The following is a 14851-nucleotide window of genomic DNA, read 5'->3' as shown; positions in this document are numbered from 1 at the left end:
CAAAACAAACAAAAAACACAAAACCTCCAGCAAACGAAAACGATGGCTAAAGAAGGACTGCACTGTATCTCTGATCTCAGCAAACCCACCATGTCTGTCACATGCTGGCGGCTGGCGTGTAGAAGCATTACGTCCCAGGATCAGCGTAAGACTAACGATGGTTCAGGTCTGTGAGGGCCAAGCCTAAGAACAGGCTCTTGTAGGTCTTCTTTGTCACTTTTCAGCAGCTCTACTTCTAATAGGAGCAAAAAACGTGTTACCTGTAAATAATTATTGTTTGTCATTTTCATGGAGATGAGAAAACCTAAAAACACAGAAAAGGGTGGAAAAAAATGCCCAGGCAAACAGCTTCCTAGAAATTCAAATGGACAGGATCACCTGGCCACATCATGCAACCCAGTGCCAAAGAAAAGGCAGCAATAAATCCAATCCACGTGGCGCTCGTAAAAAGGCATCTATTTGGCTTTTAATATAAAACGACTCAGAGACACACAGAAAGAAAAATACCATACAAGCCAGTAAGTGAATCAGGAAAAAGCAAAAACATTAAATCCCAACTGATGAATTTCAGTCACATTCCCACCTCCCACCTGGATTAGAACATGGGAAGCTATAAACCAGCCAGTATCTGTTTCTTTGATGAAAACTGATTTAAAACAAAAACAAAAACAAAAAACGCACACACACACAAAACCCCAAACAGTCCCTGAAGCCTGAAGTCTGGCGGGTGGGTTTGGGAGGCCACTGTGAGTGTGCCCATGTCATCCTGGTGAAAGGAGGCCCAAGCGGTCGCTGGGGTCTGGCCCGCGCCTGGTTTCTTGCCAGTGAAGGCCGTCTGCAGGGCGGTGCTGGCCGGGCACTCACTGTTCTATGCCACTGATGCGGTCTGTGGTCTCAAGCTCAAGTAGCCTTGGGGTCTTCCGTTCCACATCTTCACTGGATCTCCCCCATATACAGTCTCTTGTCGCTGGATGCTGAGAGAACTGAGATAAAGAGAACAGAGAATATCACCAGACATAATGAAGGCTCGAGGAGATGTGCTACTCGAGGGCTCTTGTGTCAAGAGACAGTTTTTTTTTTTTTGAGAGGTTTTTGCTATAGGGCGCGTGCGCTCGCCAGACAGACAGAGAGAGACAGAGAGACAGAAAGTGAGAAATCACCCCCGGGGGGATGGCCACGCCACAATCCCTTCTCCTCCGTTCTCCTCTCGGGATCTTGGGCACGCACGCACACGCGCCCAGCGTGAGTTTAAGCCACCGGGTCCGGGACGCGAACCGCGGTCGACTACATGGGAGTCCAGCGACACGGCCCTTACGCTAACTGCTGGTCCCCAGAGCCGGTTTTGATATAAAAGAGCACCGGATCGAGCTCAAGTCCCTTCCTGAACACCAGCCCCAGGGAGCTGTAGCCTAGCTTCTCACCCCAAGTTTCTCTGAAGCAGGAGGCTCGCCGTGCTGTGGGAAGCACATTATCAGGTGCTGAATCCTGATGTCTGATGTCCGGGTAAGCCAAACCCCAAGAGAAAGACCTTCCCAGTCATTCTAGGAGAGGGCAGTCCACGTTTGTGCCTCTGCTTGTTACACTTAGCCCTGAATGAAGAAAGCTATGCTTTCTCTTTAAATTCAAGGCGCATTACTTGGTCCATCTAGCCAAGACTTTTTTTTTTTGCTATAGGGAATATGTATTTGCTGAAGGGGAGAGCGGGGACGGGGCAGTGAGAAAGGTCCCGGGGGGATGGCCATACCATAATCCTCCATTCTCCTCCCCCTCCACTCTCCTCTCAGGATTTAGGGCATATATGCACATGTGCCCTGCGTGTTTTCCTAGCCACTGGGTTGGGGACTTGAACTGCACAGTTAGCCATATGGTATCCAGCCACCTAACCTCCACACCATCTGTTGTCCCTTAGCCAATAACATTTTTATTTTTAAAAGAAATATTTTTCTTTCTGGAGAGCTCACGTGCCTTATAGCAAAAACCTCTCAAAAAAAAAAAAAAAAAAAAAGGATTATTTTATTTAACTTAACTTTATTTATTTAATTAGACCAGAGAGGGACAGAGAGCGAGTGTGCGAGCGTGCACGCGTGTAAGCCAGCTACCAGGTCCAGGACTCAAACTGCAGTTAGTCATGAGGGAGTCCAGCACCCTTAACCACCATGCCACTTACTGCCCCCCACCCTTCTGAAAGAATTATTTTATTCTTTTGAGTTTACTTCAAAGAGAGACTCAAAAGACCTAGAATTAGGTAGACCAACTAACCTGTTTGAAAGTGAGAAGAAAATGGAACATTGTGCCCTTCCCACTTAGAACAATCGAGATTTCCACTGATACAGATTAAAGCATATGCGGAAATTCACGTAAAACAAACTCCACTCTGCTCCCGTATTCCCAGGGCCCCTCTGGGAGACTGGCACACCCACCCCCACACTCAGGACGGACTTACTGACGGGCTCGTCGGGGTGGAAAGCCACTTCGTTGACGGAGCCTGCGTGGCCAGGCAGTTTATACAATATCCTCCTGCTGGTGGTGTCCCACACGTACACAAACCTGCGAGGTGTCATGAAGAACAGGGTGAGGCTCCCAGGGCAGGCACAGGCACAAACATGACCTCTTTTTTTGAGAGAGAACTGTTTTTTTTTTTTTTTTTTTAAAGACAGTGATTTTTGCTATAGGGTGTGGGTGTGCGCACTCACCAGAGAGACAGAAAGAGGCAGAGAGACAGAAAGTGAGAAACCACCCCCTAGGGGGGATAACCACGTTGCAATGCCCTCTCCATCCTCCTCTCGGGATTTTGGCCAGGTACCTGGCATGAGTTTCAAGTTGCTGGGTTTAGGAGTCATTCTGGGGTCGACCACATGGGAACCGAGAGCCTTAATTACTACACGACCTGCTGGCCCCACGCATGGCTTTTTAATGGAAACGGAAGCAACAACCAATCACTCACCCCACATCTACTGAATGCAGTTGTAGCTTCTAGAAACTGGAACATAAGAGTTTGAGTAAGACATAGACCCTACCCTTGAGTAACTAAGTAGAGAAAGAACAGCTAAAAATAAAGGCATTTCTGATTTTTATAAATGCAGGCTTCTGAGAGGGACAGACAGTGGAGAAGCCATCATCAAAGAACACCTGGTACAGGACTGGCTCGGTGGAGCAGTGGTGCAGTGTTATGCACTGGGAGCGGGATCCCACGTGGCCGACTGCAGCTTGACAAACAGGCTGGGCGACACGCACCCCGAATCCTCACGGATGCAGAGGTACAGGTAAAAAGACAGCAGCACGAACACATCCCACTGGGGCACTCCCTCCTTCTCTACGTGGTAAGCACAAGTGTCTTCTGGCAATCAAAAAACAAAGTGGGGGGCAGCCAGTGGCTGTGGTGGCTGGATCCCAAATGGCTGTGTGGTTCGAGTCCTGGACACAGTGGCTTGAAGAACATGCTAGGTACACGTACACAAGTTGACAAGACAGTGATTTCTCACTTTCCCTATCTCTCCCTGACTCTCTCCAGTGAACACGTGTGCCCTATGGCAAAAACTAAAAAGTAAGGGCATCTAGTACGCCTAGGCTATCGCGAACCTCAGAATTATGCAGGTCTGTTTGAAAGGTGATCCGATTTGTGGCAGACAGAAAGACTACGCTGTCAATCCAGTTGAACGTTTAGTATTGTATTCAAACCATAGAATTAAAACAGGAATTATTTAATTTTACTTCTTATTCTTCCATTTGACTGGAGAGAGAGAGAGAGAGAGAGAGAGAGAGAGAGAGAGAGAGAAAGCAATCCATCAGGTCTGGGACTCAAACTATGGTTGGCCATGTGGGAGTCCAGCGTCCTAAGCACTTGTCAGTCCCATATTATTCAAACACTTCAAGATCCCGAGAAGAAAACGGAAGAGAAGGAATAGTGGCGTGGCCATCCCTCCTGGGGACGATTTTGCACTTTCTCTGTTTCTGTCTTTCTGACGAGCGCATGTGCCCTATAGCAAAAACCTCTCTAAATAAACAAACAAATAAAAAGAATTGTTTATTTAATGTCACTGTTACTATTATTCCATTTTAAAATTTGACCTGAGAGAGATTGAGAGAAAGGAAAGTGAGAAAGCAAGGCGCTAGGTGCAAGACTTGCACCGCAGTTGGCCATGTGGGAGGACAGTGCTTTAACCAGTGTGCCACATGCCAGCCCCAAATACTAAATTTTTATACTATATTTATTCAAATAGACCCCGAAGACGGGATAGAAAGTTTATTTTATAAACATAACCCCAAATTCCCTTGAGCCCAACTTGCACTAAATTCACGGGAAGAAAAAACACGAATTCTAGAATGGGAAGGGGCCGACAGAAATCAGCTAGCCTAAACTCACTTCACAAATAAGAAAACCAAGATTCAGGGGCTTTTCCAAGGTGACACAGCTCATCTATAAAACTAAAACTTTTAATATATTCTAATATTTTCTTTTCTTACTATCTTCAAATACCTAGGTCAAAAAAAAAAAAAAAGTTCCTTTGGCCCTCAACCTTGCCCGAGTTGTTTAGGTTAAAAAAAAATATATATATATATGTTACCTTCATATGACTATGCAAAAGTAATGTTAGTAGACTTAAAGAGTTGGTGATTTGGGACCAGCAGTTAGTATAATGGCTATGTCGCTGAACTCCCATGTAGCCAACTGCGGTTTGAGTCCCGGACCTGATGGCTTAAACTCACACCGGGTGCGTGCCCAAGATGCTGGGAGAATGGAGGAGAAGGGATTGCGGTGTGGCCATCCCCCCGGGATGTGATTTCTCGCTTTCTGTCTGTCTTTCTGGTGAGTGCATGTGCAGCACAGCAAAAAACCTATCCGCCCACCCCCCCCAAAAAAAAAGAGCTGCTGGGTTTTCAATAGGAACGTTATTTGTTTTGTAACCCAGTAGTGCTTGTCCTGGAAAATAAAGGGCACACTCACCAGAACTGGGTTATACAACACCTAGTCCTGATCCAACACTACAATTTTGGTTACAATGCGAACAAACTAGAGGTTCTTAATTACAAGTAATTAAGTTCCCACGGGCTTGGTTCCACAGGAACTAAATAAAAGTTCCAGATTAGATGAAGAGAGGCAGGAAGCTCATCTGTCTGGACTCCTTGGCTCTGATGCTAATGCCCTCCCCCTACTCTCTTCTTTCCCGCCAAGTACAAATGACGGGTCCTCTTTAATTCAACTACGTAGTGTGGCACAGTGAATGAATATGAGCTTTGGAGTCAAGAAGACCTGGGTTCAAGTCTCGGTACAACTATTTACAGGCTAAGTAACCTTACACTATTATTTAACTTCTCTGAGATTCTGTCCTCAGTTACGATCATAGAGAAAATACTGTTCTTGCAGACCCACTGTAAAAAACGAGATCACATATACAGCTGCCCACAGAATTCATGACAGCTCTTGCTAATAGGAGCTACATTCGCCACGAAAGCACTATCACATGAAGTCATCAGACTGAGCGAGTCTGTTGGCCGAGGCTGGCCAGCCCTGTTACAGCCCTCGTTGAGGGTTTCAGCAAGGTGAGAGGGCTTCTACCTAGAGAGGAAAAGTCTCCAAATCCAGGACAAGCTGGAAAGCAGCCTTCTGAGAAGGAAGGATACATTTCCGAGGTACGTGAAAGACAGCAGAACCCCAGACCTCCAAGGGTTTACTTCAAGGCCTCGTTCTTGATAGCTGCCAATTAGGAGCTAAATTTAGAGGGGTTCCTGGTCCTCTCCTTCTTTTGGCATGGCAACATGCAGCAGGACAGGACCCAGGCTCCTTATGTAACAGAGCTGCTTGTGACTTGGGGCTAATTGGAAAGATGGCCTGTGAAATCTGGCCAACCCGCAGCAGGCAGAGAGGCGGGCTTCCTCAGGCCAGAGCCACGCCTCCGTAGGTAAAGGTTAAAGAGGAAGGGAGGGACAGAAGAAGAGAGTACCTTACAAGTCAGTAAGCAAGAAGAACTGCACCGTCAGAAAGCAAACTTTATACATATAAAAATTAAAGACTAATCACATAGGAAATACACATAGTCTCCGCTAAAATTATGTAAAAATATTTAAATGGTTCTCACTCTGTCAGATTTCTAGGTATCTTAGTCTGTTTCGGAAGGCCTTTTGTAGTTACTTGAAAACTGAAAATCCCCTAATTAAGACCCTCTCTTGGGGCCGCCAGGTGATGTGGTGGTTACGGAGCAGGAACCCCACAAGGCTGAGTGCAGTTTGAGCCCCAGACCTGGCGGCTTGAAAATTATGCCAGGTGCATGTGTGTGCATGCCCAAAATCTCAGGAGGAGAATGGAGAAGGGACTGTTGCATGGCCATACCCCTGGGGGGTGATTTCTCACTCTCTCTCCTCCCTCCTCTGCAGTGGGCGCATGTGCCCTTTAGCAAATTGTTAGTTCCCCAGAGGGTGTATGTGCTCACTGCAAAGCAGAGCAAGAGAGAGAGCACACGTGTGAAAGAATGTGAGAAATTACCCTCCAGAGGGAATGGCCATGCTGCAATCTCTTCTCCCCCAGTCACCTCTTGGGATTTTATGCACACACGCACATGCAACCTGGCATGATTTTCAAGCCTCTGCTTCTGGGGCTTGAACCACAAAGTCATCCATGGAGGATCCACCTGCCTCAATCATCATGCCAACAGCTGGCCTCCTCTAGCAAATTCAAATAAGCAAAAAACCAAAACCAAACAAAAAAACCCTGTCCATCTTTCCTGTCACCTGGACATCCCTATTCAACCATTAAACCTCTGATTTCCCCCCAAGACAAGTCACCAAAGACGTACCAAATACAGCAGCATCTCAGAATAATTCTTTCCCTTCTTTTCTGTCAGGTTGTGTGTGTGCTTGTAAAAGAGACAGAGAGGAGAAAAGCATTTCCTAAAGAGGCTTGGTCATGTCACAATCCCTTCCTGGCATGTCCCTCAAGCAATCAGGGCTGGAATTAGAAACACGGATGGCCATGTGGGATTTGGTTCTGTTAACCAGTAGGATACAGGACCAGCTGATCCCCCTTACCCCTGCAATTGGCAGAGGTTGTGTTTGGTTGCTAGGGGCACGGACACCGTGCAATCAAAAAAGATTTTTTCTTCATTCCTCCCCACTGTTTTGGGCATGCACGCACATGTCCCTGGTGTGTTTATTAAGCTATTAGGGCTAGGACTCAAATCACAGTCAGCCATGTGGGATCCAGTCCCTCAGTCCCTGATACATAGTGCTCAACCATGTATGACAAGGTGGCCCGGAATTCTGTCCTTTCTGGCTCTCATTCACCTCTTTACGTCCGAGTCAGTTTTTTCTTTTTTTTCTTTTCTTTTTTTTTTTTTTAAAGAAAAGAGGGCCAGAAGGACAGAACAAGTGAGCAAGAGAAAGAGGGAAAGTGAGAAAGCAAGCTGTCAGGTCTAGGACTTGAACCGTGGCCAGCCATTTGGGAGTCCAGCGCCCTTAACCACCATGCCACCTGCCGGCCCCTGTCTGAGTCAGTTTAAATTCACATTTTAAAAAGCCCCAGTCTATTAATTCAGTGCAAGGGTGGAAAATACCTAGTCTACATGCTGACAGACCTTTCATCTAGCAATCACGGCAATGCCCACTGAACCTACATCTAGCTGGGAATTACCCTCAACACAGGCAGCCCTTACCAACAGTGAGCTGACAGGCAGGGCGAACTGTGACTGCCACCCTGGAGTCAGGAGTCCCATCACTGTAGTACTGACCAAGTACTTAGAGCAGCTCATGCATGACGAGCACTGCCCTGGGCTAACAGAGATGGTGGAAGCTCATTCCCTGACCTCTAGGAGCACAGTCAATAATTCAGTGGGAAGGGGAATGCCCGTGTCCGTCTGACTGAAGATGTAACAGAGGCCATGAAGGGGAGCTGTAGGAAGTACGAGTGCAACACACAGAACAGAGTATTAAGTCATGCCTGAGAGGTAAGGAGGAAAGAGGGCCAGGGGAAGTTCACAGACCTAACACAGAGGAGGTTACTGGAGAGAGATGGGAGCGTGCATAAAGAGAGGATATGAGAGAACCTGGAGGTGAGCGTGAACAGTGTAGACTGGCACAGGGAGAAGGCCGCATGTGATGCATGATGGTGATGGGCAGGGAGCGAGTGCTGCACATATATTTGAATAAACTGAACAATGCAAAAGAATCTCATGACAGAGCCTGAAGACAGATCATGAGCCTGAATTTTCATGGCAGAAAGAATTCAACAGAATCAAAGCTGCTGACCCTCTAAGATATATCCAGAGGATAGAAATAATGTCTGCCCAACATGTTTTCTTTTGGTAAAAGAATTATTTATTTAATTACATTTGCTGCTGTTGTTATTGTTATTTTGAGAGTTTTTTTTTTTTTGCTCTAAGGTGTGTGCACTCACCAGAAAGACACAGAAAGAAGAGAGAAATCACCCCCTGGGGGGGATAGCCACGCCACAGTCCCTACTCCTCCATTCTTCTCTCAGGATCTTGGGCATGCCTGCACATGCTCATGGAGTGAGTTTAAGCCACTGGTCCGGGACTCAAACCGCGGTCGGCTACATGGGAGTCCAGCGACATAGTTATTACGTCAACTGCTGGTTCCATTATTATTATTATTATTTTATTTAATCTGACTGGGAAGAGACAGAGAAAGAGAAAGGGAGAGCGGGAAAACAAGCCACCAGGTCTAGGACTCGAACTGTGGTCAGCCACGTGGGAATCCAGCCCCTTTAAGCACCACGCCACCTGCTGGCCCCCAAACATGGCTCTTATGGCCCCCACGCTGTGTGGGGCTTCGTCTTAGTACAGTGTAGTCTGCTCCTGCCCTGGACCTACACTGCATGAAGTAAACGTGAGAAAATACCTGCACGGCGACATCACCCTTTCCCTCAGGTCCAGAGTCCTTACCTGTCAGCTGAGCCGGCTGCTATTTTGCTTCCATCGGGTGACCAAGAACACCTCAGAAGATTCTATAACGATGAATAAAGAGAACTCCATTAACAGTAACATATCAAACTCCTTTAAGTTAAACTACAGAATCACTGAGATACTTTAAATTACCTTAGCTTCTTTATTTTTTAAGGTTTTTGCCATAGGGAACATATGTTCATCAGAGACAGAGAGAAAGTGAGAAATCACCCCCAGAGAGGACAGCGAAGCAGCATTTCCTGCTTTTCCATTTTTCTCTCTGAATTTTGGGCACACATGCTTATGTGCCTGGTGTGATTCTCAAGTTGCCATGTCCACGTGGGAGAGTCCAGCTCCTTAGCCACTGTATCATCTGCTGATCCCAAGACTTTAAATTTCTTAAGAGGCTCACTGGGGCTGGCAGGTGGTGTGGTGGGGAAGGGTGCTGGACTCCCCCATGGCAGTTAGAGTCCTGGACCTGGCAGTTTGCTTTCTCTTCTGCCCCTTTCACTGTGTTCCTCCTCTGGTCAAATTAAAATAAATACATAAATAAAGTTGAATAAAATAATAATAATAAAAAAGAGAAACAATTTTCTTATATTCTGTGACCCCGAACAGCATGCCAGCACACGTTTACATCATATAAAAATTGTAAAAAGTGGCTAATTTACAGTCAATGAGATTGGACCTGCTCACAAACTTTCTTCTGCATATAGAGGCTTTCTTTGCTCCATTTGTCTTGATTCTCATAAAAAATTTTTATCTTGAAGGAAAAAAAAAATAAGATTTTTTAAAAAAGAATTATTTTATTTAATTATTTATTTATTTGTTTTAATTTGGCCAGAGCGGGAGAGAGAGAGAAAGAAAGTGAAAAAGCAAGCCGTCAGGTCTAGGACTTGAACCATGGTTGGCCATGTGGGAGTCTAGCACCCTTAACCACCACACCACCTGCGGGTCCCCCCCAAAATAAGATTTAATCGTGGACCAGCAGATGGCGTAATGGTTACATTGTTGAACTCCCATGCAATTGACTGTGGTTGAAGTCCCAGACCCAGTGGCCTAAATCTTCTACCAGGTGTGTGTGCCTGTGTGCCCAAGATCCTGAGAGGAGAATGGAGACGGGGCTGTGGTGTGGCCATTCACCCCGGGAAGTGATTGCTTGCTTTCTATCTCTCTGGTGAATGCTTGCGTCCTATAGCAAAAATCTCTCTCCCTCTCAAAAAAACAAACAAAAGACATTTAATTTATAAAGTGAAATTGAATCTCAACAAGCCCTTGAAAAAAAAACATTAATCATTGTTAACAAATTTTCTGAAGGAAAAAGCTAGTTTCGAATGTCTCCGTCTTGGGCCAGCAGGTGACATGGTGGTTAAGACGCTGGATTCCCACATGACAGATTGTGGTTCAAGTCCTAGACCTGGCAGCTTATTTCCACCCATTGTCCGCCCCTGTGAGTGCATGTCCCCTATAGTAAATTAAAATAATAATAATAATAATAATGGGGCCAGCAGGTGGCACGGTAGTTAAGGCACTAGGCTCCCACATGCCTAACCATGGTTCCAGTACTGCACCTGGCAGCTTGCTTTCTCACTTTGTTCCTCTCTCTCTGTCTTTCTGATAAGAACAAATACCCAGTAGCAAAAAAAAAAAAGGGCCAGTGGATGACATAATGGTTACATTGCTAGACTCTCAAATAACTGACTGTGGTTCAAGTCCCTGACCTGGTGGCTTAAAAGTCACGCTGGGCACGTGTGTATGCATGCTCAAAATCCTGAGAATGGAGAAGGGATTGCAGCATGGCCACGCCCCCTGGGGTATTGATTTTTTGCTTTCTGTCTGTCTGAGTCTCTCCGGCAAGTGCATGTGTCCTATAGCAAAAATCTCCAAAAAAGAAAATAAAAAATTCTTTAAGGAAATAAAGTCTACATTTGGGGTGGCTCCATGGCATAGCGTAAGGGTCTACTCAAAAGACCTGGATCCCTAGGGCGACTATGGTTTGAATGTCCAGCTTGGCTCTCCTTTAGCACACCAGGCATACAAGCAAGTGCCCTGGGGGGCTTGAGAAACAGGATCACGGTGTGGCCAGACCCTGTGGGGAGTGCTCATCTCTCTCACATGCAATGAGTGCAAGCTCTATTATGAATAAAGAAAAACAAAACAAAAAAATCTAGAGTTGGCAGGTGGCATGGTGGTTGTGGCACTGGGTCCCCATGTGGGAGATCGTGGTCCAGGTCCCGAACCCAGCAGCTTGTTTTCTCATGTTCCCTCTCTCTCTCTGTTAAGTGGATATGCCCTATGGCAAAAAGAGCAGAAGGATTGGACAGAAGAAAGGAAGAAAAATAATTATTTAAAACATTTTAAATAGGGGCCAGCAGGTGGCATGGCGAAGGGCTGATGGTGGTTTGAGTCCTGGACCTGGTGGCTAGCTTTCTCAGTTTCCATTTATTTTTCTTACTCTGTCTCTATCTGGTCAAAATAAAATAAAATAAAGTTAAATGAAATAATTTTTTAAAGAGATTTTTGCTATAGGGTGTGTGCGCTCACCAGAAAGACAGAGAGAGACAGAGAGACGGAAAGCGAGAAATCACCCCCCAGAGAGGATGGCCATGCCACAATCCCTTCTCCTCCATTCTCTTCCCGGGATCTTGGGTATGCATGCACACGCGCCCGGCATGAGTTTAAGCCACTGGATCTGGAACTTAAACTGCAGTTGACTGCATGGGAATCCAGCGACATAGCCGTTACGTTAACTGCTGGTCCCTAAATGAAATAATTCTTAAAAAATTATAAATAAATAATAAACTGGGGCCATGGGGCTAACTGAGGTGAAGCGATGTATTTTTATTGTAACAGCCATGGAAGTCCAGGTCCTCTGTGGGGCGTGGACCAAAAAGGGTTGAAGTTCCAAAAAACTAAGGAACTAGGAACACTGGGACCAGCAGATGGTTTAGTGGTTATGTTGCTGGACTCACATCAAGTCAACTGCAGTCTGAGTCCCGGACCTAGCGGCTTAAAACTCACACGGGTGCCCGCATATGTGCCTAAAATCCTGAGAGGAGATTGGAGAAGGGATTGTGGTGTGGCCACTCCTGGAGTGGGGGTGGGGGGGCAATTTCTCACTTTCTGTCTGTCTAGTGAGTGTACCGCCCTATGGTAAAAATCTGTGAAAAAAGAAAAAAAAAAAAGGAAAAGAAAAAAAGAAACCAGGAACATGCTGTCTTGGGGGACTAAAGTCAGATGTCTGTGGCTGAGGGTGGGCTCCCTCACTAACTGCTACACCCACTCCCCATGTGTCTATTAGTTTTATTTCCAAGTAGTTTTGATGAAAAACAGTGTCAATGCGATGCAGCCCATTTTTATCAAAGCTCCAGCTCTCTATCCTCAGCACCACCACAAATTTAAATTTTCCTTTGATCTATTCATTTATTTAATTATTATTATTATTTTTTAAAGTTTGACCAGAAAGAAACAGAAAAAGAGTATGTGTGTGTGTGTGGGGGGGGGCGGGGCGGGGCAGTAAGAGAGCAAACCTCCAGGTCTGGGACTCAAACAGCAGTCAGCCATGTAGGAGTCCGGTACCTCAACTACCATGTGCCATCTGCTGGCCCCTGTTTCTTAGATTTAAGTGGACAGTGGAACTCCGTTGGCATGCAGAACTCACCTTCTCAAAATTGTGTACGTTCCCCTGAAATATCTTCACACACCTCTCTTTAGGGGCAAATGGTCGGACATCCCAGACACGCACTGCAAACAAAGCCAAACAAGCAGCTATCAGCCAGAGGCTTCCTGAGAGCCCAGCAGAAACCAGCATCATGGCAACGGCAGGTGGCTTCCTGGGTGGAGGAGGTTCAAAATGACACACTGCTACCTCCCGAGGCTCTTTTGCTAGTGAGAATAGAAGGCACCCAAGTCTCATTGACAGGAACTCAGGGCACAGAAAAAACTGAGAATGGGGGGGGGGATGTCGCACACACCGTTGGACGCCACAGTGCGGCTGGCTGTAACACTAACTTCTGATAAAATGTTTTGTAAGCCATCCCTCTGCCAACTCAGAGTCACACCAAAGCTTCGATATGACAATCTAAATGCCACTGTGAGGAGATCGTACACACTGGGCACCAACACGCAAGACGTGTGCGCGATCCTGGCTGGCTGGAAAGGCCGGGAGCGAGTCGCAATGTGAGATCCTGCTCAGGGTGCACTCTCTCATGAAAGGAAATAAGCTTAAAATGGGAGGAAATAAAAAAATAAAGGACCCTTTAGTTTTATTTTTTGCCACAGGGCTTGAACGGGGGGTAGGGGGAGAGAAGGCACTCTCCATGGGGAATGGTGACACTGTAGTCCTTTCTCCTCCATTTCTCCTGCCCTTTGCGATTTGGGGGATGTATCCATACAAGTCTAATGTGTTTCTCAAGTTCTGGGACTCTGGTCACACAGTGGGCTATGAGAGATTCGGTCACATTAGCTACCACACCATGGGCTGGCCTAAGAATTTGTCATTTTATTATGTACTCGTAACAAGAAATCCTATTATTTCAATAACTATTTAGGGAACCTCAATATTCCTCGCTAAAAGACAAGCCAGGATCAGTCAGTGGTAAATCTATAGACATCTGGATAAACAACTACTGCAAGCAGCAGATGCAGCTCTTGAAACTGAAGCTATACCAGCAGTTCAATTTGAGTGATGTCATCTTATTTGAGTGTGAAAAAAGTAATAATGAGGCCAGCAGGTGGCATGGTGATTGGGGTGCTGGGCTCCCACATGACGGAGCCCAGCTCCCCACTCAGTCTCTCTGGTGAGTGCATGCATGTATTCCGTAGCAAATTAAATAAAAATTAAGTGAATAATTCTTAAAAACAAACAAACAAAATAAAAACAGAAAAACACACAAAAAACGTAATAACCTCCCCTAGAGACAGTCAGGCATAAAAAGGCAAAACCATACATAAAAGTGTGCAACTGAGAGAGGACACAGCCGGAAGGTAGACACGTGCCTTCCTTCCAAACGCTTTATCAAGTACACGGGACCAGCAGGTAGCGTAACAGCCATGTCGCTGGACTCCCATGTCATCAACCGCAGTTTTAGTCCTGGACCTGGTGGCTTAAACTCACGCAGGGCGCGTGTGCGTGCATGCCCAAGACCTGAGAAGAGAATGGAGGAGAAGGGATTGCAGCCTGGCCATCCCCCCTGGGGGTGATTTCTCGCTTTCTGTCTCTCTGTCTCTGTCTGTCTGGCGAGCACATGTGCCCTATAGCAAAAACCTCTCAACAAAACAAAACAAAACAAAACAAAACAAAACAAAACAAAACACTCTTTATCAAGTATTCAGCATGCTGGGTGCTATTTTTGATATAAAATGTGAGCAAATGAATTTTAGTTTCTGACAAGCCCCAAAACTTACACACCGGGGGTATTTTTAAATTCCTCCAATGTGAAGTAAATAAGCCAACAAGTCGCCTTCTTTTTTTGCTATATTAAATGTATCCTCCCAACTATCTTACGACTCAAAAACAAGTAAAGAGAAAAGGAAGCGTGAGTGTGTGTTAATCCAGAATGCTCTGAAGCTTCAATGAGGATCTCAGAGCTCTTCTCACACCAGTGAGTTAAGAGGGGAAGGTAGACATTCTGTCAGAGAAAAGTGCAAGTCTACTCATCCCCCACGCCTGGTGCTCTCTGAAATTGTAGAGAACTGTCTGCATAGACCCCTAGACTCTCATTTTCCTTATCAAACGAATCTCCCAGAATTTTCTGTATCTGGTTAGATGCAGAGCACAAGTCAGTCTGGTCCTCTCATCAGTGAAGAAACTGATGCGAGGAGATGAGAAACGCTGTGTGCAAAGGAGCTCAAAGACTAGACGGCAGATCTGGAACTAGAGACCTGGATTCTTTTTTTTTTTAATTTTTTTGGAGAGATTTTTGAAATAGGGCACATGTGCTCGCCAGACAGACAGA

The 14851-nt window shown here is 45.8% G+C and overlaps 1 protein-coding gene across 1 annotated transcript in view; it reads right to left on the bottom strand.

Moving 5' to 3' along the window:
- Positions 1-439: 439 nt before the first annotated feature.
- The window catches only part of SNRNP40 (small nuclear ribonucleoprotein U5 subunit 40), a 40711-nt gene continuing 26299 nt past the window's right edge, over positions 440-14851 (bottom strand). Inside the window, exons 7-10 of the mRNA XM_027775557.1 lie at positions 12556-12638; positions 8895-8956; positions 2444-2547; positions 440-983 (exon numbers count right to left, since the gene is read on the bottom strand). Coding sequence (XP_027631358.1) covers positions 934-983; positions 2444-2547; positions 8895-8956; positions 12556-12638 — 299 coding nt within the window. The 3' untranslated portion in view covers positions 440-933. The remainder of the gene's footprint in view (positions 984-2443; positions 2548-8894; positions 8957-12555; positions 12639-14851) is intronic.

This window comes from Tupaia chinensis, unplaced genomic scaffold (assembly GCF_000334495.1).
Source record: "Tupaia chinensis unplaced genomic scaffold, TupChi_1.0 Scaffold000573_1, whole genome shotgun sequence".
In the NCBI taxonomy this organism is placed as follows: domain Eukaryota; kingdom Metazoa; phylum Chordata; class Mammalia; order Scandentia; family Tupaiidae; genus Tupaia; species Tupaia belangeri.
This window is presented reverse-complemented; position numbering and strand designations above follow the sequence as displayed.